General features: G+C 56.6%; 3 protein-coding genes across 6 annotated transcripts; 2 read left to right on the top strand and 1 right to left on the bottom strand.

The window, feature by feature from the left end:
• The first annotated feature begins 2,306 nt into the window (after window positions 1-2,306).
• PLA2G3 (phospholipase A2 group III) lies at window positions 2,307-7,734 on the top strand. Of its 2 annotated transcripts, none has more exons than XM_017644274.3 (7): window positions 2,307-2,964; window positions 3,960-4,092; window positions 4,344-4,478; window positions 4,759-5,066; window positions 5,720-5,849; window positions 5,958-6,074; window positions 6,640-7,734. In XM_017644274.3, the coding sequence occupies exons 1-7, from the start codon at window positions 2,451-2,453 to the stop codon at window positions 6,851-6,853; spliced, it is 1,551 nt and encodes a 516-aa protein (XP_017499763.2). In that variant the 5' UTR covers window positions 2,307-2,450; the 3' UTR covers window positions 6,854-7,734. The 2 variants fall into 2 exon arrangements, with proteins under 2 accessions (XP_017499763.2, XP_017499762.2); XM_017644273.3 differs by having other exon boundaries at window positions 5,705-5,849.
• Window positions 7,735-7,843: 109 nt separating this feature from the next.
• On the bottom strand, window positions 7,844-17,700 carry INPP5J (inositol polyphosphate-5-phosphatase J). Of its 3 annotated transcripts, none has more exons than XM_073223379.1 (13): window positions 17,089-17,700; window positions 14,126-15,279; window positions 13,654-13,770; window positions 13,427-13,535; window positions 13,136-13,252; window positions 12,618-12,793; window positions 12,067-12,178; window positions 11,827-11,936; window positions 11,500-11,683; window positions 9,273-9,533; window positions 9,042-9,119; window positions 8,815-8,919; window positions 7,844-8,614 (listed from the first exon to the last, which is right to left on the bottom strand). In XM_073223379.1, the coding sequence occupies exons 1-13, from the start codon at window positions 17,191-17,193 to the stop codon at window positions 8,108-8,110; spliced, it is 3,135 nt and encodes a 1,044-aa protein (XP_073079480.1). In that variant the 5' UTR covers window positions 17,194-17,700; the 3' UTR covers window positions 7,844-8,107. The 3 variants fall into 3 exon arrangements, with proteins under 3 accessions (XP_073079480.1, XP_017499760.3, XP_017499761.3); XM_017644271.3 differs by having other exon boundaries at window positions 9,273-9,410; window positions 17,089-17,696; XM_017644272.3 differs by lacking the exon at window positions 9,273-9,533 and having other exon boundaries at window positions 17,089-17,699.
• A 6,144-nt stretch (window positions 17,701-23,844) lies between these two features.
• Window positions 23,845-26,444, top strand: SELENOM (selenoprotein M). Its single transcript, XM_017644275.3, has 5 exons — window positions 23,845-24,154; window positions 25,346-25,381; window positions 25,564-25,598; window positions 25,953-26,031; window positions 26,105-26,444. The coding sequence occupies exons 1-5, from the start codon at window positions 24,035-24,037 to the stop codon at window positions 26,261-26,263; spliced, it is 429 nt and encodes a 142-aa protein (XP_017499764.1). The 5' UTR covers window positions 23,845-24,034; the 3' UTR covers window positions 26,264-26,444.
• The last annotated feature ends 118 nt before the right edge of the window (window positions 26,445-26,562 follow it).

Genomic DNA, 26,562 nt, shown 5'->3' with positions numbered 1-26,562 from the left:
AAAAGTCAGAGCCAGAGAGAGAAAGATGGAGGAGATAGGAGGAGACAGTGAGGGGCAGCGTCAGGGAGGGAGTGAGGCCGAGAGCCAGAGGGGGATTCCAGAGAGGCCGAAAGGAGACAGTGACAGGGACAGATGCAGAGACGGGGATAGGCGCACCGCAGGGAGGGCGGAAGGAGCATGGTCCGTGTGACCCCCCCACACACTGGTGCCCACCGTGTCCCCCGGCCCACCTGGGATAGGCGGGGATCCAGAGGACAGCCTCAGCCCGCCTCTGTCTTTAGGGCCCAGCTTATCCCGTCCTGCTGGTTTGGCTCCTGCCACTCTCCCCACCAGGGCCTCCCAGGGGCACCCAGCTGGGAGGCAGGGCTCTGGTGCCTGTCCTAGAGGCTGACTGACGAGGCTACAGGGTGGAGGGAACACCTAGCGACACCCTCCCTCGAGGCCTGGGCCCAGACAAGAAGAGGCCCCAAAGGTCAATTCCATGTGGCACCCCTCATGGTACAGGCCCAGAGAGAGGCAGGCACAAGCCTGAAGTCACACAGCCAGGCAGCGGCTTAGCTGGGGCTGGCTATCACGGATCCTGTGGCTGAAAATCTGGGGAACTGCTTTCTCCTGGGTGAACTGCTTATTGCTCAGCAGTGTCCCGAGGCTTCAGCGACACCTTGATGGATGCGGGTCACGCCACGGAGAGTCAGCCTCGGAGTGACTGCTGTGATTGCACCTGTCATGTAGATGAGGAGGCTGAGGCACAGAGAAGCTAAGACCTCAGGGCCCCAAGCTAGCACCCTTGAAGGGTGGGTTCCTGCCATAGCATCTCCCAGCGTCCCTGGGTGATGGGCAGGAAAGGACTCTACAACGCAGAAAAGGGGATCAGAGGTGGTGGCAGTGCCTACGAGTGGGGAAAGTTATAGAACAATGGTTTCCAAACATCAGAATTCTTCCCGGGAGACCCACCTTTGTTTATTTGTGTCCCTGTCTTTGGGAACCTTTGGTCTCCCCACCTTCCCTTCCACCACTCACTCTATTCCACACCCCCTTTTCCAACCTCCCTAGGGTAGTCTGGCTCCTGGGCTACCCCACCCTCTCCCCCTTCTCTTGACCTTCTGGGCTACAGTCCCAGGCTGGTTCTAGAGCCGCAGAGAGGGGCCTGCACGCCCGCAGCCCCCTGCTCCCTCCTGTGTGCATGAGGTCCCCTTCCCTAGCCTGGCCCTGGCTCTGCCTTACCAGGGCTCATCCTCCTGGAAAAGACTCGGGTGGACACTGGGAGGGATGTTGTGGGGGCAGCTGTACAGACAAGCCACTGTCCGGGCCGGCCCTGACCTCCCAGCAAAGCCCCCTAAGAGCTGTGCTCCCAGCCTCGCCCACTCCCCAGCTGGGGCCCGACTGTCACCTCACCCTCACTGACCCTCACCTCCTTCATCTGCACTGTGGGTCTAGGCATACCAGCTTCCCTGGATGGTTGGAAACTGTATGACAATTGGCTTTGGGACCCAGGAACATGTGCTGGGTTAGCCTCTCCCTGATGGAGAGACCATCCCTGTCTCTTGGGGGGACACATGATGCCTGCTATGTGCCCCAGGTGGCTACAGTCCAAAAATGGAGGTGGCCACAGGCCCACAGACCCAGCCCTGGGCCACCCTCTGCTCCTGTGGGGACCAAAGTCCCTCTGAGCACAAGGCACCAGCCACGGCCCCACTCAGGCTACGTCTCTACCATCTATCAGCCCAGGAGGTTGCTGTTGGGCTAAGCCTGTGTTTGGAGTCCCAGGAAGTGGGTAGCCCTGGGGCACTGTCCCCTGGATATGCCAAGAGCCTTTCTCAGAACTGGGCTTGGGCTGAGGGGAGTGGCCCAGGTGGCCAGGGGATAGAAACCCCCTTTCCCAGAAGCCTCAGGAGTCCCCAGGAGTGTGGCCACAGAGCCCCAGCCCTGCCCTTACCTCCTTCACCCAGATCTGGCAGAAGCCATGGCCCCCTGCCAGCTTCATGGAGGTGGGTGTGGCAGCCACCACTGGGGTAGGGGGATGAGGAGAAGTTCTGGGAGCCTCCGCTGAGCCCCTGAACCCTCTTCCCTCCCCAGAGAGATGCAGATCCTCTCCTGGCCCCCAGGGCCCTTGGGCCCTGGGGCCCAGGGCTTTGGCCCCCTCAGTCCCCATCCAGGCGGGGCTGGCAGCAGGTGACTGGCGCTGAGAAAGGCACAGTGAGTGGGGCGTGGGCCCTGGCAGGTGCTCTCCTCCACCAATCAGAGGCCTGCCCAGCCGGTGGATTCAGTTCCAAGCCGTATATCACCCCACACTGCAGCCTCCTTCCTACTCCGCCCAGAGCTCCATTCATTGGCCCTGCTGCTCCGGGTCTTCTGGGCACTGCTTCCACTCAGCTGCTGCGCTGCTGCCTTGGGGGCCGCCAGGGGTAGGCGTCCCAGGAGCTTCGTCTGACTGGGCTGGGCCAGGAGGAATGAGGGTTCTGGAAGTGCTGTTGGGGATACTGAGCTTCCTGGTGGGAGCTCTGGGGGGATCCTCTGCCCTCCCCTGGGATATCACCTCCTGCTACTTAGCTAGACCTATCGCTGGCAGCCCCCTAGGGTCCCTGAGCTTCCTGGGCAAGGATGCCCAGGGACAGGCCCTGTTCCATGCCCGCTGGGATGAGCATGGGAGGCTGCAGGTGTGTAGCCGGCAGGATGAGCTGGAGCTTATCGAAGCCTTCACTGCCCTCTGTGCTGGTGAAATCACCCGGGGCTCCTTCATCCACACCCCTGGACCCGAGCTGCAGAGAGCCCTGGCCACCCTTCAGAGTCAGTGGGCAGCCTGCCGCAGGCGCACTGAGAGTCCAGCAGGGGCCAGGGAGAAGCGAGCCGCGGGGCAGAGCAGAGCACCTGGCGTGGGGCATCAGCGGGTAAAAAGAGGCTGGACCATGCCCGGCACACTGTGGTGTGGCGTCGGGAATTCTGCCAGGAACTCCTCCGAGCTAGGTAAGCCTTGGGGGTGTGGGCTGGGGGCCTGAGGGAGAAGGTGCAGGATTTTACTCTGGCTCCCGCTCTCCCAGGCTGTGTGTCCTTGGGAGAGTGACTTAACTACTCTTAATGTTAATGTCCTTATTTGTAAAATGGGAATGACCATGAATCTCACTGTGGGATGCTTAAGTGAGGTCATAGGTGGGAAAGGTCCTACTCAAACCTGGGAGTCCCATTAATCACTGTCTGAGGGAGGGGGAGAGCAGGCATGAACCCAGGTTTGGCTGAACCAAAAAGCCATTACCCAAGAGGAGGGCTTATGGGCACAGGGTGCGTCAGTGGAGGGGACACCAAAACCCAAAAGCCTGGGTTCAAATCCCAGCTGAGCACATTCAAGCTGAAAAAGTCTCTTCCCCTGTCTGAACTTTGGTTTCCTTACCCGTAGAGTGCAAGCGGCCCCTCCCTCGAAGGGCTGCTGTGAGTTTGGGTGTGGGAAGTGCCAGGTCCTTGGGAAATGCTCAGTAAAAGGTGCTATTGCTCATATGGTGAAAACCATGGATGACTTTTTTGCACAGTCTGTGTGCATGCGTGGAGGGTTGGAGGAAGGACTTGGCAGCTGAGCTGGAGCAGGTGGCATCTCGGCAATGCCTCCTTGTGCCAGTGAGAAAGGTTGCACCCTGCCTATCTGCCATTCCATTCCCCATACATTCATGATTTCAGTTTTATTTGGGGTGTGAACTTCGGAGCTCTAGACACAGACTTCAGTTCCCCCGAGGAAGGTCCTTCCACAGGCAGGGACTCTTGGGTGGGCTGCCCAGCATTTGAAGTTGCCCAACAGAGGCTATGCCTGGGAGCTCTCTTCAAGCTTTGAAACTGAGGTTCCCACAGGGGGAGAGCGACTGGCCTTGGGCCACCCAGGGCGTCTGTGTCAGGGCTCCCTACAGCAGGTGGGCATAGCCAGTGCATGATACCCGGGACACTGCTGAGCTCATGCCCACCTCTGCTTCCTACAGGAGTCTTCCAGGGCCCTGATCTCTGCTGCCGGGAACATGACCTCTGCCCCCAGACCATCTCACCCTTCCAGTACAACTATGGCATCCGAAACTACCGATTCCACACCATTTCCCACTGTGACTGCGATGCCAGGTTGGCAGCAGGCAGGAAGGGCCTGGGGCTCAGGGGTGGCACAGAGTTACTCATGCCCTGGGTGCAGAGACCAGGATTCCAGAGAATCCTAAAGGATCAGCCAGCCAGACTCCACTGTGCAGGTGGGAAAGCTGTGGTCTGAGAGGAAAAGGGATGCTTGCACCCCAAGCCAACTGGCTGTAGTGACTGGGTGGGCTGGAGGAGCCAGGTGACCCTCTGGGCCGGGGACCTGACTGGCGGCTCTGGGGCAGGTTCCAGCAATGCCTGAAGAACCAGCAGGACTCCATCTCGAACATCGTAGGCGTGGCCTTCTTCAACGTGCTGGAGACACCCTGCTTCGTACTGGAGGAGCAGGAGGCGTGTGTGGCGTGGTACTGGTGGGGCGGGTATGTGGCTACTCCTTCAAGCCCCTTCGCAGCCAGTGGGGGGCCCAGGCTCCAAGCACAGGGAGGGAAGCCTGTGTGTAGGTCTGTTCTCCAGGGAATGAGGCCTTCCCTATCCTCTCCTTGGGTGGCACCCAGGATGCAGACCTTTTCTGGGTGCTCCCCAAGACCCAGTGGGGTGAGGGATGGGACAGGCAGAGACTTGCTCTCCATGGAGATGAACTAGGGGTTTCTGGGCGGGGGCATTCTGGGTTACCAATTACCAACAATTGCCACCTCCCAGGTGTAGAAAGTATGGCTCCATAGCCCTGGCCCACCTGAAGCCTAGGACCCCCTACAATGCCTCCTGGAGCTCCCAAGTCATGCCCTTGACTCCCAGCCCCACGGGCCCAGGACACAGCAAGCCACCACAGCAGCAACGCCCTCAGAAGAGGCCACCACAGTGGAAAGGGTCCAAGCACCCCAGCAAAGCCAACACTACAGCCCTCCAGGACCCCATGGCATTCCCCAGGCCTGATGTGGCCCCCACAACCCAGCCGAAGGTCACCCATCTAGGCCTTCAGGGGCCATGGGGTACCCTAAAACCTCAGGGTGAGCTCAGAACATAACCTTGGGTGTTCCTGATATAAGGAGGTGTCCCTGCCTCTGGGTGGGGTTGGGAGACTGTGTGGCTTCCTTTCCTCCTCTGAACTCCTGGGGTCTCCTACCCTCACCCATCAAATCACGCTGCAGCCAGATAGATTTTTGTAGGCTCCAAACTTGGCCATGTCACTCCCTGCTGAGCCCTTAGCATGGCTCTTTCGCCTCAGCTGATGATGTCCCAAAACCCACACGTCCTCAGGTGCAGGCCCTCCAGAGCTTACTCCCCAGGTGAAACTCCAGTTTCACAAACCGCATTTGGTCCCTCAAAGCATTTGGTTGCTCTCTCTACCTCTGGGCCTTTGCACATGCTCTTCCTTCTGTCTGGAGCACTCTCCCCAGCTCTTCCACTCTCCCAACCTTGGCTCAGCAGTCTCTGCCTCCAGGAAGCCTTTCCTGACCACCTTTGGGATTCTGGGCTCCTATGGTGGCCACTGCCCTGCATGTTTGTGTGTGTGTCTCACTCTGAGAGCACAAAGGGCATGAGATGGAGGGAAACTGTGTGTAACTGAGCACCTGTGCTGGTGTTTCTTCTGGATGGCAGTAAGCATCAGTGGGGCCTTGCCTGGGGGACTCCGCTCTTCTCACAGCACACCTGCCCCCAGGCATCCACCGGGCCTGCCGCATTTTCCACCGCCTGGATCAGTGTGAGCACCAGATAGGACCTCAGGAGACCAAGTTCCAGCTGTTCAACAATGCACACGAGCGCCTCTTCCACTGCAATTGCACACGCCGGTGAAGCCTGCTTAGACCCTCAGGGGTGGGCTGCCTGCTGCCAGGCACTGGGAAGGGGCACCTGCATTGCAAGTCCCTGCCCCAGCCTGAATCTGCCTCTTCCCTCAGATTGGCACGCTTCCTGAGGTTCCACAGCCCACCCATGGGCACCAACATGCTTTGGGAGCTGCTGGGCATGACCTGCTTCAAGCTGGCCCCTCCACTGGACTGTGCTGAGGGCCAAGGGTAAGTGACGCAGGGCCAGGAGGAATGAGGGCTTTTCCCAAGGGGTGGGTCTCCTGTGCACCCTTTGTGCCAGAGCTGAGGGGATGGGAGAAGGGGTCAAGGGACATCTCAGCTCCATTGTCATCACCCCCTACCCTCTGGTACCCCAGGTTCAGCTCTGCAGTTGGCCCAAGTCGGGCTGCATCTTGACTCTGTCACTTCCTGTATGACATTGCAAGTTGAGTGACAATTCTATGGCTCTATTTCCTTATTTGTAAAACGGTTGAGGAAGCCAAGGAAATAACATGTAGCCCAAAGCCTGCTGGGCACACAGGAAAATGCTTGCTTAATTCTTACTCCTAATCCACAATCACATTTTGATCTGAGTCTCATTTTGATCTGGTTTCTGCAGTCAGAACCTGGGCCTCGAGGTGTCAGCCCAGATTTATTCTGCCTCCTTCTAGGTGTAACCCAACCCTCCCTGGTCCCAGCCTTGCTCCTGTCTGGGCCTCAGTCCCTCTGTGTGAAGAGCAGGGTGGGATCCTGGACATCCTTGACCACTTGCTCCACTTTTCTCTCCCCACAGCTGTTCCAGAGACCTTAGGGCCATCAAGGTGTCAGCTCGGCACTTGCAGCGACTCCAGCAGAGGCGACTCCAGCTCCAGAGTACAGGCACAGACGAAAGGCAGGCATGGCCATCAGAGCACCCAAGGGCCCCCATGTCATTCTATGACCAGTGCCTGAGGCCGACCCGGGCAGCCTGGACACCTGATGGGCAGCAGAAATTGTGGAACCAGTGACCTCAGTTCCAGTTCTTCTAGGTGCCAGACTGAACCTTGCCCCTGGCTTTGCTAGATTCTGGGGGTCTTCACCTCCTCTCCACGTGTTAGACTGAAGCATGGTAAGGGCTTTTGTGGACAGGCAAGAGGCTGGATGGTGGAGAGGTGGGCTGAGGCTGACATGCTGGACATGTCTCCTGCTGTGCTTGGTGATCTTGAGCTGGTGACACAGTTGCTCTGTGCTCGGTATTTAGGAGGCTCATTCTGATGCCCTAGGCTGGGGCCTTGCCAGGGAACTTCATGTCCAGATGGGAATGGAGAGGAGGTAACTTCTTGTAGCAGCCTCAGGAGATTCCAGGAAGAGGCACACATACTTCCACATTGCAAAATTAATACATGTCTTACGTGCTTGCCAGGTGAGCCCCAGCACCTGCCCGCTGAGGCCTGGGCCAGCAGATGGGGAATGAGGGATGTCACAAAAGCGTGTGTATCTGAATCCTGGATGGGGGGTGGGGGGCGCTAGAGAGAGGCTTCCCAACTCCCCTCCTACCTGGGGGACCTCTTAACAGCTTCTGTGCCCTTCCTGGCCCATTCTTTCTGCTCTAAACCTAAATTCAAATCTTCCCTGTGCCCTTGAGCAAGAGACCTCCCTGCCCAACTCTGAGCCTTAGTTTCTTCTTCCGAAAAAGGGGAGTGTGAACAGGACCTACGTCACAGGGCGGTTGAAGATTCAGCGAACCAATACAGTCACGGTCAGCACCTGAATGTTCCCTTCCTCTAACACACAGCCAAACTGCGCCTGGAGGCCCCAGTCTGCTCGCTTGTGAAATGGGTTTAAGAACTGGACTGAACTCAACACAACTCAGGGTCGTGGTGCAGATTAAATGAGCCGGTGTGTGTAATGTGGCTGTACCTGGTGACTGTCAGATCTCCATCCTCCTGCTGCTTTAGACCCTTCCTCTGACTACCCCCGTCCCCAGGCGGCCCACAAGTCAGGAAGGAGTCAGGAAGTGATGCTGGAGAATTTAATCCCTAGTTGGTGACCTCCAGGATTGCCTCTTCCTCCCCATCCCGGATGGGAGCCAGATAGGGCTTTGCTGATTGTCACAGCTGAGGTGCCAGGACCGAGTTTGGGGGACCCCAGATGGCCACCCCTGGCCAGGAGAGAGTGGCAGGTGTAGATTAAGCTGGAACAGTAGCAAGAGGGAGGCAGGTGGGTTTGCAGAAGATTGGGACAGAGTGGGGGCTACCTGGGCCCACCTGCCTACCCCAGCCTCAGGGCCCCAGGCCCCCTTCCTCCAGCCTCTGCTGGCCCTGGGGACTAGGAGACAGGCTGCTGGGGGCTGGGGTCTCCTGATCAGGTCCCCAGGAGCTGCCACCACTGAGGTCTACAGTCTCCAGGCGCAAGGCAGGCAGCAAGCCCAGACTTCGAGGCACAGGTGGCGGGAAGGCCCAGGGACCAGGCAGCCCAGAGGGTCCCTCCTCACTACTTCCCCGGCTACTGCCATCATTGCTCCTATTGGGGCCCACCCGGGGCAGGCGATGGCTCTGGGGCGAGGGGCTGCGGCTGGTACCACGGCGGTCACGAGATGAAGGCCGAAGGGCGAGGCCAGGGAAGCGGGCCAGGCCCGGGCTACGGCTACGGTGTCGCTTGGACTTGCCAGGGCTGGGGCTGCGGGACTTGGGTGCAAGCAGCTCCAGGGTGCTGTCATCCTCGTCCTCTGAGCTGGCACTCGAGCTGTCTGTGCTGCTGCTGGCCAACTCTGAGGCAGGCAGCGAGATCTGGGGGAAAGGCTGGTCACCAGGGTGCCTCACTCCCCAACCAGCCGCTGAACTTGGAACACGCCAACCCTCCCCGTGGGCAGATGCAAGAAGGTCAGGCTATTTTCAGGAGGTCTTGGAGCAGAATACAGAGGCTGTGGCATTTAAACGGAGTCTTTTCACTCACCCCTACCCGCCACCCTGAAGACTGGCCTACTCACCTGGAAGGGCTCAGTGACACCAATGAGGATGCTGTGGGTGTGGCTGTAATAGCCCAGGATGAAGTCTCCATGGCCCTTGGGCAGTGACTCCTCACTGAATGTCACCTGGGGGGCCCAAGGGTATAGCCAGGTTGTGGTCAGGGAGGCAGCCACAGGACCCCCCAAACCGAGCCCTGAACCCCAAGGGCAATGAACACTTCCTCCCACTCTCCCCCTCTCCTAAGTACCTGGTAGATGTTCCCATCCATATCCTCATGTTTGGCCCAGACATACGCCACGTAGTCCTTGCAGTGACGGAAACCCACCTGGGGCGAGAGGAACCGGAGCTGTGACCCCTGACACCAACAGCCTCTTGGTGTGGCACTGAACTCTGGAGAAGTCAGTGACCCCACCTGGGCACCCGCCTACTCCTCCAGGCCCTTCCTTCCCCAAGTCACTGGCCACCCTGCCCTTCTCACCCGGTACAAGCCGATCCAGTCCCAAGAGCTGCGGGCGAACACCGTTTCTATGCGGTACCTCACCACAGCCTGCTCCGGCCGCACCCACTCGTCTGCCACCTCCAGCCGCACCAGGGGCACATCATCCCTGAAGGCAAACTGGGGCAGGGGCAGCATCAGGGGAGGCCCTCTAGTATCCCGTGCACGTAGGGCCCTTGGTCCTTTGTCAACACAAACCAGCTGAGATGAAGGGCCTCTGAAGCCACTGCCCAGACTGGGGATCTGAGGCAGAACAACAGGTCTAGGATAAAGGCCAGGCTGCCTGCCTCCCAGCGCAGGGCTCTTTCTGCCATAGCTCCCTTAGGGAGTGAGGGAGCACACAGCTTTAAAGCTAGGAGACAGTGGATTTGGCCCTAGCTCTGCCGTTGACAGGCTGTGTGGCCCTGGATGAGTTTCTTGACCTCTGTGCCAGGGCTCTTGTCTGAACTTGGATGATCTTATTTAACTCTTGGGGTTGTTCTGCAGATTCCAAAAGTTTGTAAAGCATCTCATAAATGTCCCAGTGCACAGTGGGTGCTCAATGAATGATCTGCTTATATGCTAGGGAGACATGATGCAGTGGATATTCTGGGGTAAGCTAAACAGCCCTGGGTGGGCAAGAAGAGTCCTGGGTAGAAGGCTGGAGGCCTCAGTTCACTCCCAGGCTCTGCTACTCACTCGCTTTGTGACTTCAGGTGAGCCGCTAGCCATCCCAAGACTCAGTTTTCCCACCTGTACTAAGAGGGTGGCTGTTACTGTGCAATCAGCCCATGAAGACAAATTATAATCATGAGTATCCTCCTCCTAGGGTCATCCCAGGCCAAACAGGGTGTCACCCCCATGGGTAGGGCTGCTGGGTGGCAGGTGGCTAGGTATTGGCCCTACCTCTGTCCCCCAGGGAAGGACTCAGGGGGTGCCAGCCTCAGGCTTTTGTCTGCTCCTGTTTATCTGGTTTCAGGTTTCTCTCCCTCCTCAGCTCAGAGCCACTTTGCTCCAAAAAAAACCCAGCACATCCTCTCCCTGGGTTCCACACAGCAGGTCCGGCCAGGGTGAGGCCAGGGTGAGCGCTTGGAAATGCCTCCAGGGCCTTGCAGGGTCAAAACTCCCGCTGAGAGCTATTCTGGGTGTGTTGCTTTGGGTAAGAGACTTAAGCTCCCTGAGCCTCAGTTTCCTTCCCAGTAAAACTGGGAGGAGAATTTGGACATCTCAGGGCCTACTAAGGCATTCAAAGGGGTGACATACGTAAAGGGCCCTACAACAGGTAATATAGTATAAGGGTCAGAGTTCTGGACAAGGAAGGAAGGTCAGGATAGGGCACCAAAAGGAGTGGTTCTAGGTGAGGCCCCTGATTGATGGTTAAACCTCAAGCCCATGCCTTTTTCCGAAGGTCACGGAAGGCCAGACGTGGGCAGATTTCCATTCCCAGCCGAGGATGTTGGCCAATGTCCCACTGACTGATCACATGACAAAGTTACCAGGGAAAACATTCTCGGCCCTCAGGGATTCCTCTTATCAGATCAAGAGAATTTGAGAGCCCAGAGTTGGGTTTCAGGACTGGAAAGATGGGATCTACCCCACTCTGCTGCTGAGCCTGCATGCAGTTTGGGGCACATGCCTACCCCACTAGGAGCCTCAGTTTCCCCACACAAAAAGAGTCAGACTACACAGTCTCCCAGGTCTGGTTCTAACATTTTAGGATTCCTCCTTTATATTTTGGCAACCAGGGACCTCAATCCTAAACACAATGCTAAATTATAATAATTATCTAGAGTTGAGCTCTGTATTTTTTCTCTCTATATTCCCCCTTCCCCATCACTACCTCACTCTTACAGTGTCTGGCATGTGATAGGATGGTAAATAAATAAAAATATGAATGAATGCTACATAGGATTTGAATAAAGATTTTGATTTGACTTTGCTGGTCTTATACACATGAATTTTAACATAAGCTAACCCTAAACCTTTCTCAAAGGGAGTTAGTGATAAGTGGAAAAGGCATGGACTCTGAAATCAGACTAGCCTGGGTTCAAATCCTCTTTCCTTTACTAGCTGTGTGATCCTGAGTGAGTGAATGCTATGTCTCTGAGCCTTAGTTTCTCCATCTGAAAATGGAGATCATAAACCTCCCACTCTGCTTCAGTGAACAGATGCTGCTGAGGGCGGTGCAGGGGTTACCAGTGGACTGTGGGATGCTGAGGCCGGGACTCACCTGCAGGACAAACTGGGCAGCCACTGGCTTGTGGTCACTAACTGTGTATTCCATGTGGCTGCGATAGCTGTGCTGGGTCACCTGGAGTCGATGGCTCTCCCGTCCTGAGGGGCTGGGACCCCCAACTGGAGCCTTGACTTTCCACAAGATACGATCTGTCCAGGCCGGCTTCCGCTTCTTGGCACTGCGGTGGGCGGGGGTCGTCCGAGTTTCAGGGGTTGGGGGTCGAGGCACAGACCCCAGCCTTGCTTCCTGCCCCTCTTCCTTGTCTCCTATATCCAGAAGACCTCAGCCCACGTCCCCTCCTCACCCCAGTGCTGAGCTCACCTGGTATCGTATTTGTTAGTACCCACATCAAACTTGAAGGTGGGTGCAAAGTTGAGGGGCCCCTCCTGGAAGCCCTTCAGGATGGGCCAGGTGTTCTTGGCCATGTTGAGCTGTGAGGGTCCAGAAGGGCAGAATTGGACAACAGCTTGGGCAGGGCAGGACCAGAGCCTAGGGGACAGATGTGTCTTGGGTCATGCTCTGTGTGCTTGGGGATTTGGGGCGCAGGCTGGGATTCCGCACCTGGTCCTTCTCCCAGAGCTGGTGGAGTTGGTCGCTGTCGATGGCAAACTTGACGAAGTGCAGGTCATAGCTCTCGATCCGGAAGTTCAGGTCCCCGAACCAGAACACAAGGCTGTTTGGGGGTGAGGGTCAGCGGGGTCCGTGGGGTGGAAGAGCCCCACCCAGATCACTCCCCAGATCACGATCCAACGCGGCAGCACAGGTTGCCCCTAGCGATGCGGGGGGTGGGTGGCAGATGAGCCTCCAGCCCGCCGAGCAGCAGGGGGCGGGGCTGCAGATCCAGCTCAAAGTCGGGTTCCAACCCTCGGCGAGGCTCTGCCCCTCAGCAAAGCTACACTCTGAAGGCTCCGCCCCCTCCCAATATACCTGCATTCGTGTTCCTAGATGTCACGTGTGTGGTCACCCACCCTCATGGGCCCCCCTCTCCCCACAAGGCACCCCCATGCGGGTACTCAGTCTCCCTGCAGCAAGTTTTCCCGGACTCGCCTCTGAGGCCCACCCTCCTTCCCAAGCCCCGCCCAAGCTCCATTTGGCCCCTCCCCGGCCCGTACTCGTGATCCAGGATGCCTTGTGCCCCTGGCCCCTGGAATTGCTGAAGGCTGAGAATGGTCTGAAAGTTGTCCTTGCGTTGCTCCGCCTTGTCCATATGCGCCGGCAAGTGGCAGTTCAAGAAGCAGAGCATGTGCCCGAAGGCCGCCAGTCGCACGCTCACTCCACCCTTGTTGCCCTTGGGAGGCAAGGTCGGGCAGGTCACGGGCGAGCCCCGGCCCAGGGACAGAGGCACCGGGCGGGGCGTAGCGGGGTGAGGCCCGCCAGCCCCTGGAGGAGGCTCATCGAGGAAGGCGTTCTAGGGAAAGGGGCTGAACACCGGGATGGCGCCGGGACAGAAAGGGGGCGAGGCCTAGAAATGAGGTCAGGTGTCGGTCGGGGGTGGGAAGAGGCGGGCCTCGGAGTAAGGTGTGGGGCGTGGGGAGGGGCCCTTGACGGTCCCGGGCCTGGAGGCCCAATCTATAGAATCCCTAGTGCGGGCCGCGGCCCCTTCCTCGCCCTCGCCCTCTCCCTCACTCACCCAGTAGCCACCCAGGCCGGTGCGCGTGCAGTCCGTCTGCACGTCCTTCAGGAAGGGCAGGTGGTAGTACTTGGCGAACAGCAGCAGGATGACGCCCTGCATCCTCACAGTGCTCACCTGCGGCGGAGGCGACGCGGTGGGAGACGGGACACAACCCCCAGCCGCCTCCTCTTCCAGCCCGCCCTATCGCAGACCCGGCAGCCGAGGCCCAGCACGCCCCACAGAGAGTCCAGGCAGAGCTGGGGAGTCCGGGGCTGTCTCCTCCCTTCCAGCGACCGAGGGAAGAGTTACCAGCACGAAGTTGAAGGGCCCCAGAGCATCCATGAAGATCTCGCTCCATTGGTCCGTGAAAAGGGCATCCTTGAGCCGCTTGCTGATCATGGAGTTCACTTCCTGCAACCTGAGGGTGGGGGTTGAGGCGGCTGTCAGTTTGGGGGGTGACCTGGAAGCCCTTCCCATGGGAGAAGTCGGGAAGGTATGAGGGGCTCACCAGGGGGTCCTGCGCCCAGTCCCCTTACCCTATGGCGATCATGTCTGCCCCATCACCGTCATTGCTGGCACTGCCCAGGTGGAGGAGGGATGTGATGTCATCGGGGGGCATGGCACTGCCCACGTTCCATGTGACCACAGTGATCCTGGGGGCGGAGTATAGGAGGGGTTACCCTGGGCACCACTCATCCTCAGCCCCCCTCCACAAGGCTCTTCCTGGGGAAATAAAGTGAGGCAGGGGTCAGTGTAAGCCTCAGAAGGACCTACAGTGGGCCCAGGCCCCAGGCCCGCCAGGCTCTCCCAGGGCAGATCACCTGCGGCAAGGGTGCGCCAGTCTCTAGGAGGGGATGCTGTCTTCTGGGGGCCCCAGAGTAGGCCCAGCATTCCCAAGGAATCTTCCTCAGGGAGGGAAATGGGCAAAGTAGGGCAAGCCACCTTGGAAGGAGGGTTAGACTTAGAGCTCGAGCCCCAGCAGTCCTTCTTGGGAGAGGGCCTACTCACCAGAAGCCGGGGTCACTCTTGCAGGTAGGCTGGGCTGACCAAGAGGTGGATGACGAGGTGGATTTGGAAGGGGAGGTGGAGACTGGGATTGGCGTTTCTCGGGGCTGAAGGCTGGGGCTCAGGTGCCCATAAGCCCCTACACCCTGGGTGCCAGGCTTGGGGATGGCCACCTCAGGGGCTGGTGGGACACAGGGGGAGTGGCTGGGGGAGCGGCTGGGAGACCGAGGTGGCTTGGGGAGAGGTGGGGGCATGGTCTGGGCTGAGGGGGCCCCTGGTCGGAAGGTGGGGGACAGAAGTCCTGGAGAGCGGGTGGCAGGCTCCGGAGGGCCCTGGCCCACATCCAGAGGCAGGGTCTGGGGTGGCTGGGGCAGGATAGGATCCTCAGGGCTGCTGCGAGGGGCCTCAGGCCGGGCTCTGAAGCAAGAGGAGAACCGGGGGTCCGGAGGGGATTGGATCAAAGATGGGGCACCCACGGGACTAGATGCCTGAGCTGGAGGCTGGAGATGCTCTTCAGAGACAGGGGGAGGTCTAGGGGTGGGAGCATTCCTCTGTTTAGCTGGTGTCCCTCCCTCAGAGGCTAGGGCTGGTGGTGTGGGTGCAGCAGCCAGGGCCTGTTCCTGAGAGGGTGACAGAACTGGACTGGGCACTGGGGAGGAGGGGGAGGGGGGATGTGGGGGCTGCTCTTCAGATGCTAGGGCCAGGCTCAGGCCTGAAGCAGCCAGTGCTGGCTTGGGTCCCACAGAAGCAGGTGGCACCTGCTTCTGGTCCTTGGATGTTGGAGCCATCCCAGGCCCCAGAGTAGCTTGGGGAGGCCTCGACCCAGCCGAGGCAGACATCCCCAGCTGTCCCAGGGATGTTGGAGCCAGGACTGAGCCGGAGGTCACTGGCGGAGGCTTCGGTCCAGCCGAGGCAGACATCACCAACTGGCCCACAGATGTTGGGGCCAGGCTGGAGCTGCAGTGGGCAGGTATTGTTTTCTGTCCTCTACGGGTAGACAGTGGAGCCAGGATGGGTCGGGGAGATGCCAGAGCCAGCCTTGGCCCTTCTGAAGGTGGCATAGCTGTTCGTGGCCCCACGGGTGCCAGAGCCAACCTTGGTTCCAAGGGCACTGCAGCTGCATTCTTCTTTGGTGGGAGCTGAACACTTGAATCCACCTTGTAGAGGACAAGCCAAAGACTCGGGGTAACCCTGGCCAGGGGGTTGTGCCCCAACTTCCCTATAGACCCCAGCCGACTCTATCTAGCTAAGAAAGGCACATCTTTCCAAAAGTTCTTCTAAATTTCTCACCTCAGTCCATTCTGCTGCAAATCAACTTCTCTTTTGGAGGCAACAGGACACAGAACCCTGTCCTTTCCCTCAGGTCTGACACCTCTTTTAAGTGTGAAACTAAGACACCCCCGACTCATAAAAGGCAGAGTGTGACCATGTAAGAACTTGTTCGTTATGCTTCAGAAGATTGGAGACTGACGAGAATTAGGCTGGGGGTGGATTAATGATTGTGCATTGAGCATTGAGTCCCCTATACAGAATTTTATTGTTGTTAACAACCATTTGATCAATAAATATGAGAGATGCCCTCTCAAAAAAAAAAAAAAAGGCAGAGTGTGAGCCTAAATCCAAGGGTTCTCTCTTTGCCTTCCTGCCTGGCACCCACTCCCTGGCCACTCTAGATTGTTGGGTGCCTTGGGCAGCTTCCTGGGCACCACCCCCTGGAGTCCCTGCTGCTCCTTGGTAAGGCTCTACTGACCTGACACCCCAGATCTGCCCACTTTGGACGCCCTGGGTCCATCCTGTTAAATACCCCTCCCTTCCTCCACAATGTCCAGAAACTCTCAGGTTCCCCCAACCCTGATAAACATCCCAAACTCTGTGGCAACAGCCCTCTCTGTCCTTCCCACCCATTCTCAGAGCTCCCTGCAGGAGCACTGGCTCTGTCAATTCCAACCCCAGCTCCAAGTGACCTTAGGCAAGAACCTCTCTGCCCAGGGCCTCAGTTTCCCTATCTGTAAAATGAAGGAACTTGGTAAAGGGTGCCTGGCCACACCTGGTCTCTAGGAAGCCTTGTGCTCATACTCTCTGCATTTATGAGCCCAACACTTCCTAAGATTTCATTTGAGTTCCGTGGAATAGTCCATCATTGCCAAGTGTGAGTCTAACATTCAGAGTAAGTCCGAGATTCTGTTGATTGTGGTATCGCACCTCTCTGTGCCCAAGTAAGTTGTATCTTCTTCCCTTCTTCACCCTCTCCCCCACCTTTGAGGACAGGCAAGCAGGTACCATCTTTTCCTCTGGCAGGTGGGGAGGGGGGAGGGGTGCAGGACCCAGCAGGAACCTCCTTCCCCTTTCCCATCTGTCCTGTTTCTGATGTCTCTGTCTCCAGAAGACAGAATAAAGTGTCCTTTGTCAGGGAGGGCAGAAGGTTTACACTCACCCTGGGGTGGCCCCATCCCTGCCTCCAGAGGTGCAATTCTGTCTGTGTCCTGAGTCCTCGGTTCAGAGAACAAGAAACTCTGCCTCCACTTCCTTCCCCGAACTCAGTTCTTTGAGGTTGCATTTTGGCTTTAAGTGTGCCCCCCCTCCAACCACCACTCCGCCTCCAGCGCTAACAACTTAGACATCCCAGATGTCACAGTTTTAGTCTTCAGGGACAAGCCTCCTCATTTTGCAATGGCTCAGAGAGGACAAGCAACTTGCCCAAGGTCACACAGTAAAGCTGGAGCACAGCTAGGTCCCTGACACCCGGTCCAGGGCTCTCCTGTGGGATGATAGAGGTGGCTAAACTCCATCTCTCCCTGGGTGTCCCATTGCCCCCCTCAGCCCCTAGGGTGCCCTGTTCACCCAGTCCCTGCTTTGTTGGCAGTGCCAGCCCCTCAGTCAGGGATACCAAGGTGCCTGCAGTTTGTGTATGTGTGGGGGTGGGACCAAGGATCAGGGAAAGGGGGACTAGGTTTTAGGGGTCTTACCTTGGAGGCTGCCCCAGCTTGGGAAACCCCATGGGGAATGGGCAGGGTGCCCAGGCCAGGCCGGGCCCCCAGCTTCCTGCTGCCACTGCTGTTCTGGCCCTCCATGTCTGCAGCCCCCAGCAGCCGGGGCACCCTGAGGCTCCGGCTCCAGCTCCTCAGCACCCGGGAACCAGTGATGTCACCAGCCGTTTCAACCTGCTGAGAATTTAAAGGCACAGGCACCCGCTTCCCGGCCTAGAGGTGGCCAAAGCAAGGTGGCCTACTCCCTTCAGTTGGCTGCTGAGGCTGGAACAGCTGTGAGGTGGGGTGGGGAGTGTGCCTGTTGACTTGGCCTGGGTCCCAAACAGCAGCACGGAGGAGGCAGTCTGTCCTCACCTGCCACCGGTGGGCCTGACCAGCCCTTGCTGAGGGGAGGAGCATCGACACACCTGAGAGTAAGTAGAAACGGGTAGCTCAGAGGTCAGCACCCTCTCCAGGGCCTCAGAGACACCTGGGGCCCTGCCCTGAGCCTGTGACCTTCTTGGTTCCTTGCCAGCTTGGGACTGGCCTTGGCCCCCACCCTTGCCCCATTTTCAGGCTCTGGTGCCCGCCCCCTGCCTGGCTCTATCCTCCTCTTCCCAGAGACCAGACACTCAGGCTCCAGCCGCTGGAGTCCTTTTCCATCTTAACCTCAGCACTGACCGCCCCCCCACCCCCAACCCACTGCGCTCTTCGGCAGCCCGTCTCACTGCCGCCCTGGGACGTCCTCACAGCCAGGCCTATCCCAGCCTGGCTCCTCTCAGCTTTCCTCTCTCCAGAACTCACTGGGTGTGGTCTGGGAGAGGGACTCGCTCAAGGTCACCTGGTGACCTGGGGAGACCTCCTGAGTTTCAGTAAGGACAGGGAGCTCTCAGGCCCTGTGTGAGTCAGATGGGGCATCTGGGGGAGGGAACTAGGGCACAGAAAGGCCCAGCAATGGGGGAGCAGTCGGTAAGGGTCAGGCCTGTGAACTTCTTTGGCCAGGACCCTGGTCTCCAACAGGCCTAAGAAAGGGTTTGATGACTGAATGAATCGATATGAATGAGAAGAGTGAATGAGTGACAAGGTTCAGATCCGGGCAGGGATCGCTGCGGGCCCTCCGTTTCTGCCTCCTCCCTGCTCTCTTAGCTGCTAAATGGTCCTTGAAATCAGAACTACTGGATTTCTTAGAGAGGAGCGCTCTCACTCAGTTTAGGAAGAAGACGTTCAGAATGTTGTGCCCAGAGTTCACCTCTGCAGCCTCCTGGGCTTGTGGGGTGGTACCCTACCCGAAGGTCACATGGACAGATGCCTCATCCCCCTCTTCTGGATGGGCTTTCAGCTCTGTTTGACTCTGGGTCTAGTCTCTGTTTCCCAGCCAGTGTCAATTTGGAGGGGCAGAGACCCAGGCTATATTAGGGCTCTCAGGTAAAAAGGTTTTGGGGTGGTGATGGTGCAGGTGATAACAGTGGTGAAGGGGGAGGAGACTGTAGTAGTGGAGATGATAATGTGCATAATTATCATGATGGAATTGGGGGGCTGACAGGCCACCCGAGAAGGAAAGGAAATTTGAAATGACCCTGCCCAGCCCTCTGACTCCTATTTTACAAATGAGAAAAGAGGCCACCAAGAGCATGGGGCTTCCCCTGCGTTCCTGGAAGTGGTCCAGATCCAGGTCCCTGAGACCACTCCTCGGGCTCAGCCATCTGGGGCAGACAGGGCATCAGTGCCCTTTGCAAGCCAGGCAAATGTCATGCAGATGAGTGTGCAGAGACCACCTCTGCCCCAGCGGGGCAGCCCGGGACTGCCCATTGTCTCCTGTCCCTGAGCCCAGATCCTGTCAGGGACTTTGTTTCTGACCCTGCCACTGACTTACCTGGGGAGGTCCCTTCCCAGATTCCTGATTTGTGTAAAGGAGATGAGAACAGTAGATACGTCCTAAGGTCGGTGTGAAGATTCAACAATGTACTACATTAGAAGTGTGTGGGACAGAGCTCAGCGCAGACCAAGCTCTCAGTGAGGGCAGCTGTCCTGGAGGTACCATCATCAGGATCTCCATCCTCATCAACATCATCTACTCCAAGCGATCCATTTGGTGGATGCTGAAACTGAAGCCCAGCGTGGTCACATTCCTTCGGGGGAAGGGAGGGGGGCTCTGAGACCCAGACATGGCCTTGCCGGGGGAAGGGGGCGGGGGGCGGACCCCAGCTGAGAAGGGAGCGGGGTAAGAGCTATATTTGAGCTCTAAGTGTGATGACTAAGAAGGTTGATAACAGGCTCTGGGGCTCAGGGCGGCAGTCTGGGGGCAGCTGCCAGGGAGAACCGCCCCCCTGGAGACGGCTGTTTCCCGAGGCCCCTCCTGGCTCCCTCCATTCTCTCACTCTGGGGGGTGGAGGCTGGTGTACTGAGGCAGAGGGTACGTCTTGTCCAGCCTTCTGGAAGCTCTTTGTGCTACCTATCAGGGCTTTTGGGTCAGGGATAGGAAAGGAGAGAACTGGCGGTTGCCAACTTATCTCAGTTACTTTCCATAGTAACTCTTTGAGGTTGGTGATGAGATCCCCACTGACAGAGGGAGAAACTGAGGCCTAGGCATTACACAACCCGCAGGGGAAGAGCATGGGGTTCCCAGGGACATAGTGGATAACTTCCCCCTGCAGGGATGGCGGTTGAATCCCTTCCTTGAAAGAGCATCCGTGATGCCAAATGGAAAGGAGAAAAAATGCCCAGGGAAGCAGACAGAACAGCAGGTGCAAAGGTATGGAATGTGGAATGTTCTGGCTGTGAAACTATGCAAAATTTGGAAACGTGCTTTCTGGGTTCTTTGGCTCAGAGTAAATCCACCACGAAAGGAAAAAGAGAGAGACTTTCTCCTTCCTCTTTCCTTCTCCTCTTCCTCAACCTCCCAGGGACACCTATGGATGGAAATGGTACAGAAGGGTCTGTCCTCCTTCCTTCCGCTCCTCGGTCACCATGACCTAGGCCCACCCTGAGGGAGGTCACACTGTGGCCACTAGTTGAGGAACGTCTTGAGATGTGCAGGGTGCTGGAGGGTATGGTGCCATGATGGCAGAGGTACATAGCAGGAAAGGCTTCCTGGAGGAGAAAGTATATGGAGCATGGAGGAGGGTTTCTCTTCCCAGGACTTCACTCCAAGGTTCCTTGTTGGTACCAAGTGCCATATGTTATGTCACTGACCCCTCATTCTCACCTGAGGGGCAGGTGTCATTCTTACCTCTCATTCTGCCCCCCAGGAAATGGATTCAAGGAGGAGGAGTGACTCTCCCAAGGTCACACAGCTGGGGCTGAGCTCAGGATCCCCCCTCCCTCTCCTCAGCTCCCTCTCCTCCCAGGCAGCCTGGCACCCGCTGTCAGCTGCTCTGAAGTGAGCAGCTATTTTTATTCTGGTGCGAGGGGATCTCGGGCGGTGGCGCCATGTAGGTTAGAAGGCTCTAGGACATCGGGCTTCCACAGGCAAGGTGAGGTTTACTGAAAGAATATAAGCTTGCTTGGGGGCTCTCATTTCTTGCACACTGACCTGTGCTGGGCTCCCATGTCTCCAGAAACTTCCTTATTGGCATTCAAAATAGAGCAGAGGGCTAGACTAAACATTGGCGTTGACCTTAGATCCATCTTGAGCCCTGATCTTGGTGTTGACTGAGTCCTGATCTCATGCTAAGACTGAGCCTCTATCCCAGCTCTAGACTGAGCTCTGACCATGGCTTGAGACTGAGCCCTAGTCATGATTCTAGTCATGTACTGAGTCTGATCTAAGCCTTCCTGAGTCTTAGCCTAACTTAAGACCTTGGCTCCACACCCACATTAAGGGCCCTCATCCTAGCCTAAGACTGAGCCATAGTCACAGACCAAACTCTAACCTTAGTCCAGACTAACCCTTGATTTAGTCGGAGCCTCAATCCCAGGTCTATACTGAGCTTCAAGTCTGCATTAACTGAACTCTGAACCTGAACCTGGTGGTGACTGAGCCCTGAGCTTGGTCATAGACTGAGGCCTGAGCCTAATCACTGCCTGAACTCTGACCTCAAATTGAGCTCTGACCCTGTGTCACACAACTCTGGTCACACACACTGAGCCCTGACCTCAGACTGTGCATTGAATCTGGTCAGAGATGGAGCCTTGAGCAGAGTTACAGACTGAGCCTTGGTCTTGGTCACAGACTGAGGTCCAAGACCGATCATTGATTGAGCCTTAAGTCAGTTCTAAACCTGGCCTTAGACGAAGGGCTGATCTTGACCCTTTGTGAGCCTGCCCCATCACAAACTAAACTACAAAGCCAGTCCCACCTGAGCAAGGCTGCTGGCCTAGATTACAGCTGCCACACAGGGCATGGATGATGAGCAGAGATCTGTTCTGGTCGATCCTGGACCTCCCATGGCTGCTGATGCCAGAATGTTCCCGGTACTGTTGTGGAGTGTCTCTACCACTGGTTTCACTGGCTGGCTAGTCCACCCTCAACAGCCCAGACTGTGGCCCTCCAGGCTGCTGTGTCCAGGTTAATGCAATGAGAGTGGTTTGGTGGCATCTGTCCAGTGAACAACTTGAGCCCATGGGACACTGAGGTTTGGCTCTGTCAGCAGAAAAACCACAGGCTCCATGGGGCCTCTGGCTTCAGTCTCTCGGAAGCCCCTGCTAGGGAATAGGGTAGGGCAGAGGGAACCCACGGTGTATGTCCCATTATCTTTGTAAACAGAGGTTACTGTTTGTGTTTAGGTAATTAATATTTATTATAGAAAATACAGAATAAAATTATAAAGGAGAAAAAAATCACATAAATTTCATCTAACAAGAGATGACCATTTTCTCTTACTGGGTTGTTTTCTTCTAGGTTTTGTTCTTTGGTCTAGACATATATATTAATATATACCAATTTTATAAAATTGGTAGGGTATTCTATCGCCTCCACAACATCCATTGCAGTCCATATTGTTTGACAGGCTTCAGGAATGGGTCCCAACTGGTTAAGGCAATGAGCACTTCCTATTTCCCTAGGCACATGATTGGGTCACAGACATACTACTGAAATATAAGGAAACTTTTGCTGAGATGTTTTGAGAAAGTAAGCTTATTTCCTCCCATGAGGTTACCAAAAAAGATGATTTCCCCTTGATTATATGTGTCTGTGGTCCTGATTTACTGCTGGAAGCCATCTTGACACCATGCAGGCAACTGGCCTAATGATAAACTGACACGATGGAAAGCAGAGTGGAGAGAGGTCAGGTCTTGGTGACTGTGTCAGCTGGATCAAACCTCACCTGAAGCCCTCCTTGCTTCTGGACATTTTGTTATGTGAGCCCACCGATTCCTTTTAGTAAAGCAGTTTAGCTTGGGGTTTCTGTGACTTGCAGCCCAGAGCATCACAACTCCCAACTGATATTACAGTTTCATAGGGTTTTTTTGGGGGTATTTAATACCATAATTGTGAATATTCTCCATGTCATTCAACATTATGCTATATCATTTTAAACAACTACACAGTTTTCTATCCTATGGAAGTACCATCATTTATTTAATTCATTCCCTGCTGTAGCCTGCTTAGATTGTGTCTCCAGTTTTTCACCACGATAAACAGTGTTTTGATAAACAGTCTTGACCTAACAATTGGTCCCTTCATTCATGATTACTTTGGGTCAAATTCTGAGAACTAGAATGACTGGGTAGAAGAAATGCTTTTAGGGTTTTGATTTTCTGAGTCAAATTGCCCTTCAAGCTTGGATGAATTCATAATTTCACAGTAGTAAATAGAGTGTTAGACATAACCTATTGTGTCAATAGTCTGGAAAGAACCAATTATATATATTTACAGTGTCATATATTTATAGAAAGCGGTTATTAAATAACAGCTCTAAGTCTCATACCTTTCTTATAATATGTATTATATCTTTACAATCAAGTCAGTGAATGGGAGGGTAGCTGGGCATAAGCAAAGGGCATGTCTCTAGGGTCCATGATACTTTTAGGGGACCACGAAAATGTTTTGATTTTAATTTCTTTTAAAATCAGAAGAAAGAAGTGAATATGTAACCATGAATCCAGCCTGTATTATATTAATCTTTAAAGCAAAGCAGTTGTAAAAAGCAATTTTTATGTCTCCTTACCAGATGAAGGGGCTCAGGAAGGCAAAAATGCCTAGGGTACATGAAAATCGTAATGCAGCCTTGGTGTGATGCTGAGGATTCTGAGTCCCCATCTAGAATCAGTGAGAAACAGCACTGTGCTCAATTTGTTGTGTCTGCTTTAGGCTTAAAAATGGAAACTGGAATCTTTTAGTCATCTTTGGTTTGGTGAGAGGAGCTCAGAGCTGTTTTGAGTTCAAATCCCAAATCCACAACTTAGTCGTTTTACCTTCCTAAGCCTGTTTGCTAACCTGCAAAAGGGAATTCATGGGCTTTTATGAGGTAAAGAATGAAATGACGAAAACGAACACTTTGCAGGAACTGTAAAGAGCTTTATGTGTATTAACCCTTTTATCCTCCCAGCCCCTAAAGAGCACGTAATATTCCTATCGTCACAATGTGTGCTTGAATTGAAACCCAGATGGGAATTTCATCCAGAAAAATAATAACACGAAGATTCCCCAGGTCTCAGTTTCTCCATCTTCAAGTCGAGTGTTTGGCCCAGAAACTCGCGCGACTGTCCGCGCGCCGCCCGCGCCCCCTGCCGGTGTGACGGGGCATGTCAGGTTGCAGAGGGAGCGTGCAGACTCTCGGGCCTGGGAGAGTAAAAGCCTGCTGGCCAGCGGGAGCCCGAGCCCCGTCCGGAGCTCGCGAGCGGCCCCCTCCGCCTCGCCGGCCCTGGGGTGGAGACCGAGCTCGGGGCGAGTCCCTGGCGGGGCGGGGCCTCGAGCGGGGGCGGGGCAGGCCCCGGGCCCAGACGTGGCGCAGCGGACGGGCGGTTCACCTTCAGCTCGTGGATCGCCTCCGGTCGGCCACCGATGCACGTCCCGCTGCCTCCGCCGGCGCTGCTGCTCCTACTTGCGGCGTTCGCGTCCGCCGCCACCACCTTCCGGCCCGACTGGAACCGTCTGCATGGCCTGGCCCGAGCCCGGGTGGAGGTGAGTGCGCCGGCTCCTACCCCGGGAGCCACCGCCTCACAATCCTGTGGCCCCAGAGCCTTGGAATCACCGCCCTCTCCGTCCCCAGGACCCTCCTAGCTCCCAAGACCCCCTCGTCGCCGGGCCATCCCTTTTGCTCCGCAACCCCAGAACGCCCGCGCTCCCACCCTAGAATCCTGAGACACCCGATCTTGCGGCCTGTAAATCTGAACCCCTCCCTAGTTCCCCATCCGGCCGCACTTTGGGCCCCCAGACCCATCAGCCCTGCCTGCTAACCCTTCCTCTGGCCAAAGACGCCGGAGCCTGTCCTCTGCAGCCCAACGTCCCATCCTCCCATCACTCTACTTTTTCCTGGAATTCCCACACTCCAGATCCGATTGGTCTCTCTCCCCTTGCTTGGGGATGGTGGACTCTCTGGGCGCCTCTCCTCACCCTGAGAAAGCCAGGGAAGAGGGTTGAGAACTGCATTACCAGCACCCCTCGCCTTCCCTCCCCCCGTCCTCTCCTGGGAGGAAATTCCTCCCCAGAGTCCCCGTCTTGTTGTGTGACTTGGGTCTTCACAGACCCTCTCTGGGGAGGAGGGAAGTCTAGAATGGGTGGTCCCGGGTTCTGGACGCCTGCTGAGAGGTGGCTGCCCCTCAGGAAGTGCAGGGAGGGGCCCTTTCATCCTCCCATGTCCGGGAGGCAACCATATGGTCTGTAAGGCTGGACGGCAGGTGGCAGGGAGGGCCAGCTCTGCATGGGGTAGCATAGGGACCAGATGGCAGGTGCCTTTAATGGTGCCCCCGAGGGAAGTTCTGTGTGCTTCCTTCTGGTCTGCCTCCACCCTGAGGTTCAAGGGGCCAAAGACCAGGCCCAGGACTCCACTGCCTGAGAAGAGTAGGGTGATCATTTTTCTTGGGCATTAGGACTGAGTCCACAGTCAGTCAGGTGTGCAGGCAAGAATCCCAAAGCTGGTAAGTACCCTCTGGGGCTTTGGCCTTGCTCCTCTTTTCCTGTGTCCCTAGGACTCAGTTTCCCCACTTATACAGAGTTCTTCCGCCCACAAGGGGCCTCCATCTCCACACCTTGGAAACTGCTGTTACAGGGATAGTCAGCTCATCCAACTAGACCATGAGTGTGAAATGGCCTTGACGGTATGGTTGGGGCAGGTGTGAGGGACTCCTGACCTAACCCATTTTGTCCCCCCAGACCTGCGGGGGATGACAGCTGAATCGCCTGAAGGAGGTGAGCTTGAAGGAAGGGATCCCCAGGGTCTGTCCCCCCAGAGCCCCTTGTGGGGGAGCGCAGCATGGTCCCAGTGATTGGGTTGGGAAGGCTGGCTGGGGCTGCACTGACTCCCTCTGTGATCTCACCGGGCTTCAGTTTTCCGTGGGTACCTGGGGTCTGATACTCTGGTTCCTTCCCAGGTGAAGGCCTTCGTCACCCAGGACATCCCATTCTAGTATCCTTCTGTTCTGGGGAAAGGAGAATAGGGAGGGGATCTGGGAGAATCTCCTTCCACGTAACTTCGCAGGTAGGGATAATAAATGGTCTTCATCTGACAAGTGGACTTGATTGGGAGTGACTGCCCAGGGAATTCTGAGCTGGGCCCTGGTTGGCAAGAGAAATTGACTAGTGATGACTGCCGCAGACACAGGCCCAGAGAAGAGGACCCTTGACTTGCTTGAACCCTAATTTTCTCACGTCTAAGCGGGGATCCATGCCCTACCTGGGCACTGCTGTGCATTATCAGCAAGGCCCCGGGGGACTCCACCTGTCTCGATCCACCCCTACACCACCTTAACGCCATCTCCAGTCACAACCTGGTAATGAAACACCTTCCGGGAGCCGACCCAGAGCTCGTGCTGCTGGGCCACCGCTACGAGGAACTGGAGGTGAGGGCCCTGGGAGACCGGCGGGGGGCGGGGACAGAGGCGGGGCCCGCGCGCTGACCCCGCCCCTCTTCAGCGAATCCCACTCAGCGAGATGACCCGTGAGGAGATCAACGAGCTGGTGCAGGAGCTCGGCTTCTACCGCAAGGCGGCGCCCGACGAGCCTGTTCCTACCGAGTACCTGCGGGCGCCCGCTAGGTCCGCCGAAAGCGCTCCGGACCGCGGCGACCTGTAGGTCCGGGGCCGCGACACCCACCCCTGCCCGAGTCTTGGGGACAGAATGAAGTGCTCAGTGTCCCGGGAGTACCTCCCTCGCTGAGGGCCGACGCCCCGTCCCAGAGCCGGCACCGGTGGAGGTGGGGGGCCCCTCCTAACGCCTTTCTTTCCCCAGCTGAACTAAATCCCCTTCCGCCTTATCCGAGACTCGACTCCTTCCTTGCCGCGGTATGGTGGGCAGTGGGAAGTCCCTGGGAGACCCCGCATCACCTTATTGGCTGCTGGAATGGGGACATCTTGCCGGGCTGCCTTCAACTC

This window comes from Manis javanica, chromosome 15, assembly GCF_040802235.1.
Source record: "Manis javanica isolate MJ-LG chromosome 15, MJ_LKY, whole genome shotgun sequence".
NCBI classification, from domain to species: domain Eukaryota; kingdom Metazoa; phylum Chordata; class Mammalia; order Pholidota; family Manidae; genus Manis; species Manis javanica.
Note: the sequence above shows the minus strand (reverse complement) of the source record. Positions and strands in the feature narration are given on the sequence as shown.

Excerpts from the sequence above, each read along its gene's own strand:
- PLA2G3 (XM_017644273.3), top strand. The coding sequence starts at position 2,451 with ATGAGGGTTCTGGAAGTGCTGTTGGGGATACTGAGCTTCCTGGTGGGA. Across the intron at positions 5,850-5,957 it reads CACTGCAATTGCACACGCCG|ATTGGCACGCTTCCTGAGGT; the intron begins GTGAAGCCTGCT and ends CTCTTCCCTCAG. Across the intron at positions 6,075-6,639 it reads GACTGTGCTGAGGGCCAAGG|CTGTTCCAGAGACCTTAGGG; the intron begins GTAAGTGACGCA and ends CTCTCCCCACAG.
- INPP5J (XM_073223379.1), bottom strand. The coding sequence starts at position 17,193 with ATGGAGGGCCAGAACAGCAGTGGCAGCAGGAAGCTGGGGGCCCGGCCT. Across the intron at positions 12,179-12,617 it reads CAAGGCATCCTGGATCACGA|CCTTGTGTTCTGGTTCGGGG; the intron begins GTACGGGCCGGG and ends ACCCCCAAACAG. Across the intron at positions 9,534-11,499 it reads CTGCCCAGTTTGTCCTGCAG|ATCCCCAGTCTGGGCAGTGG; the intron begins GTGAGTCCCGGC and ends GTTCTGCCTCAG.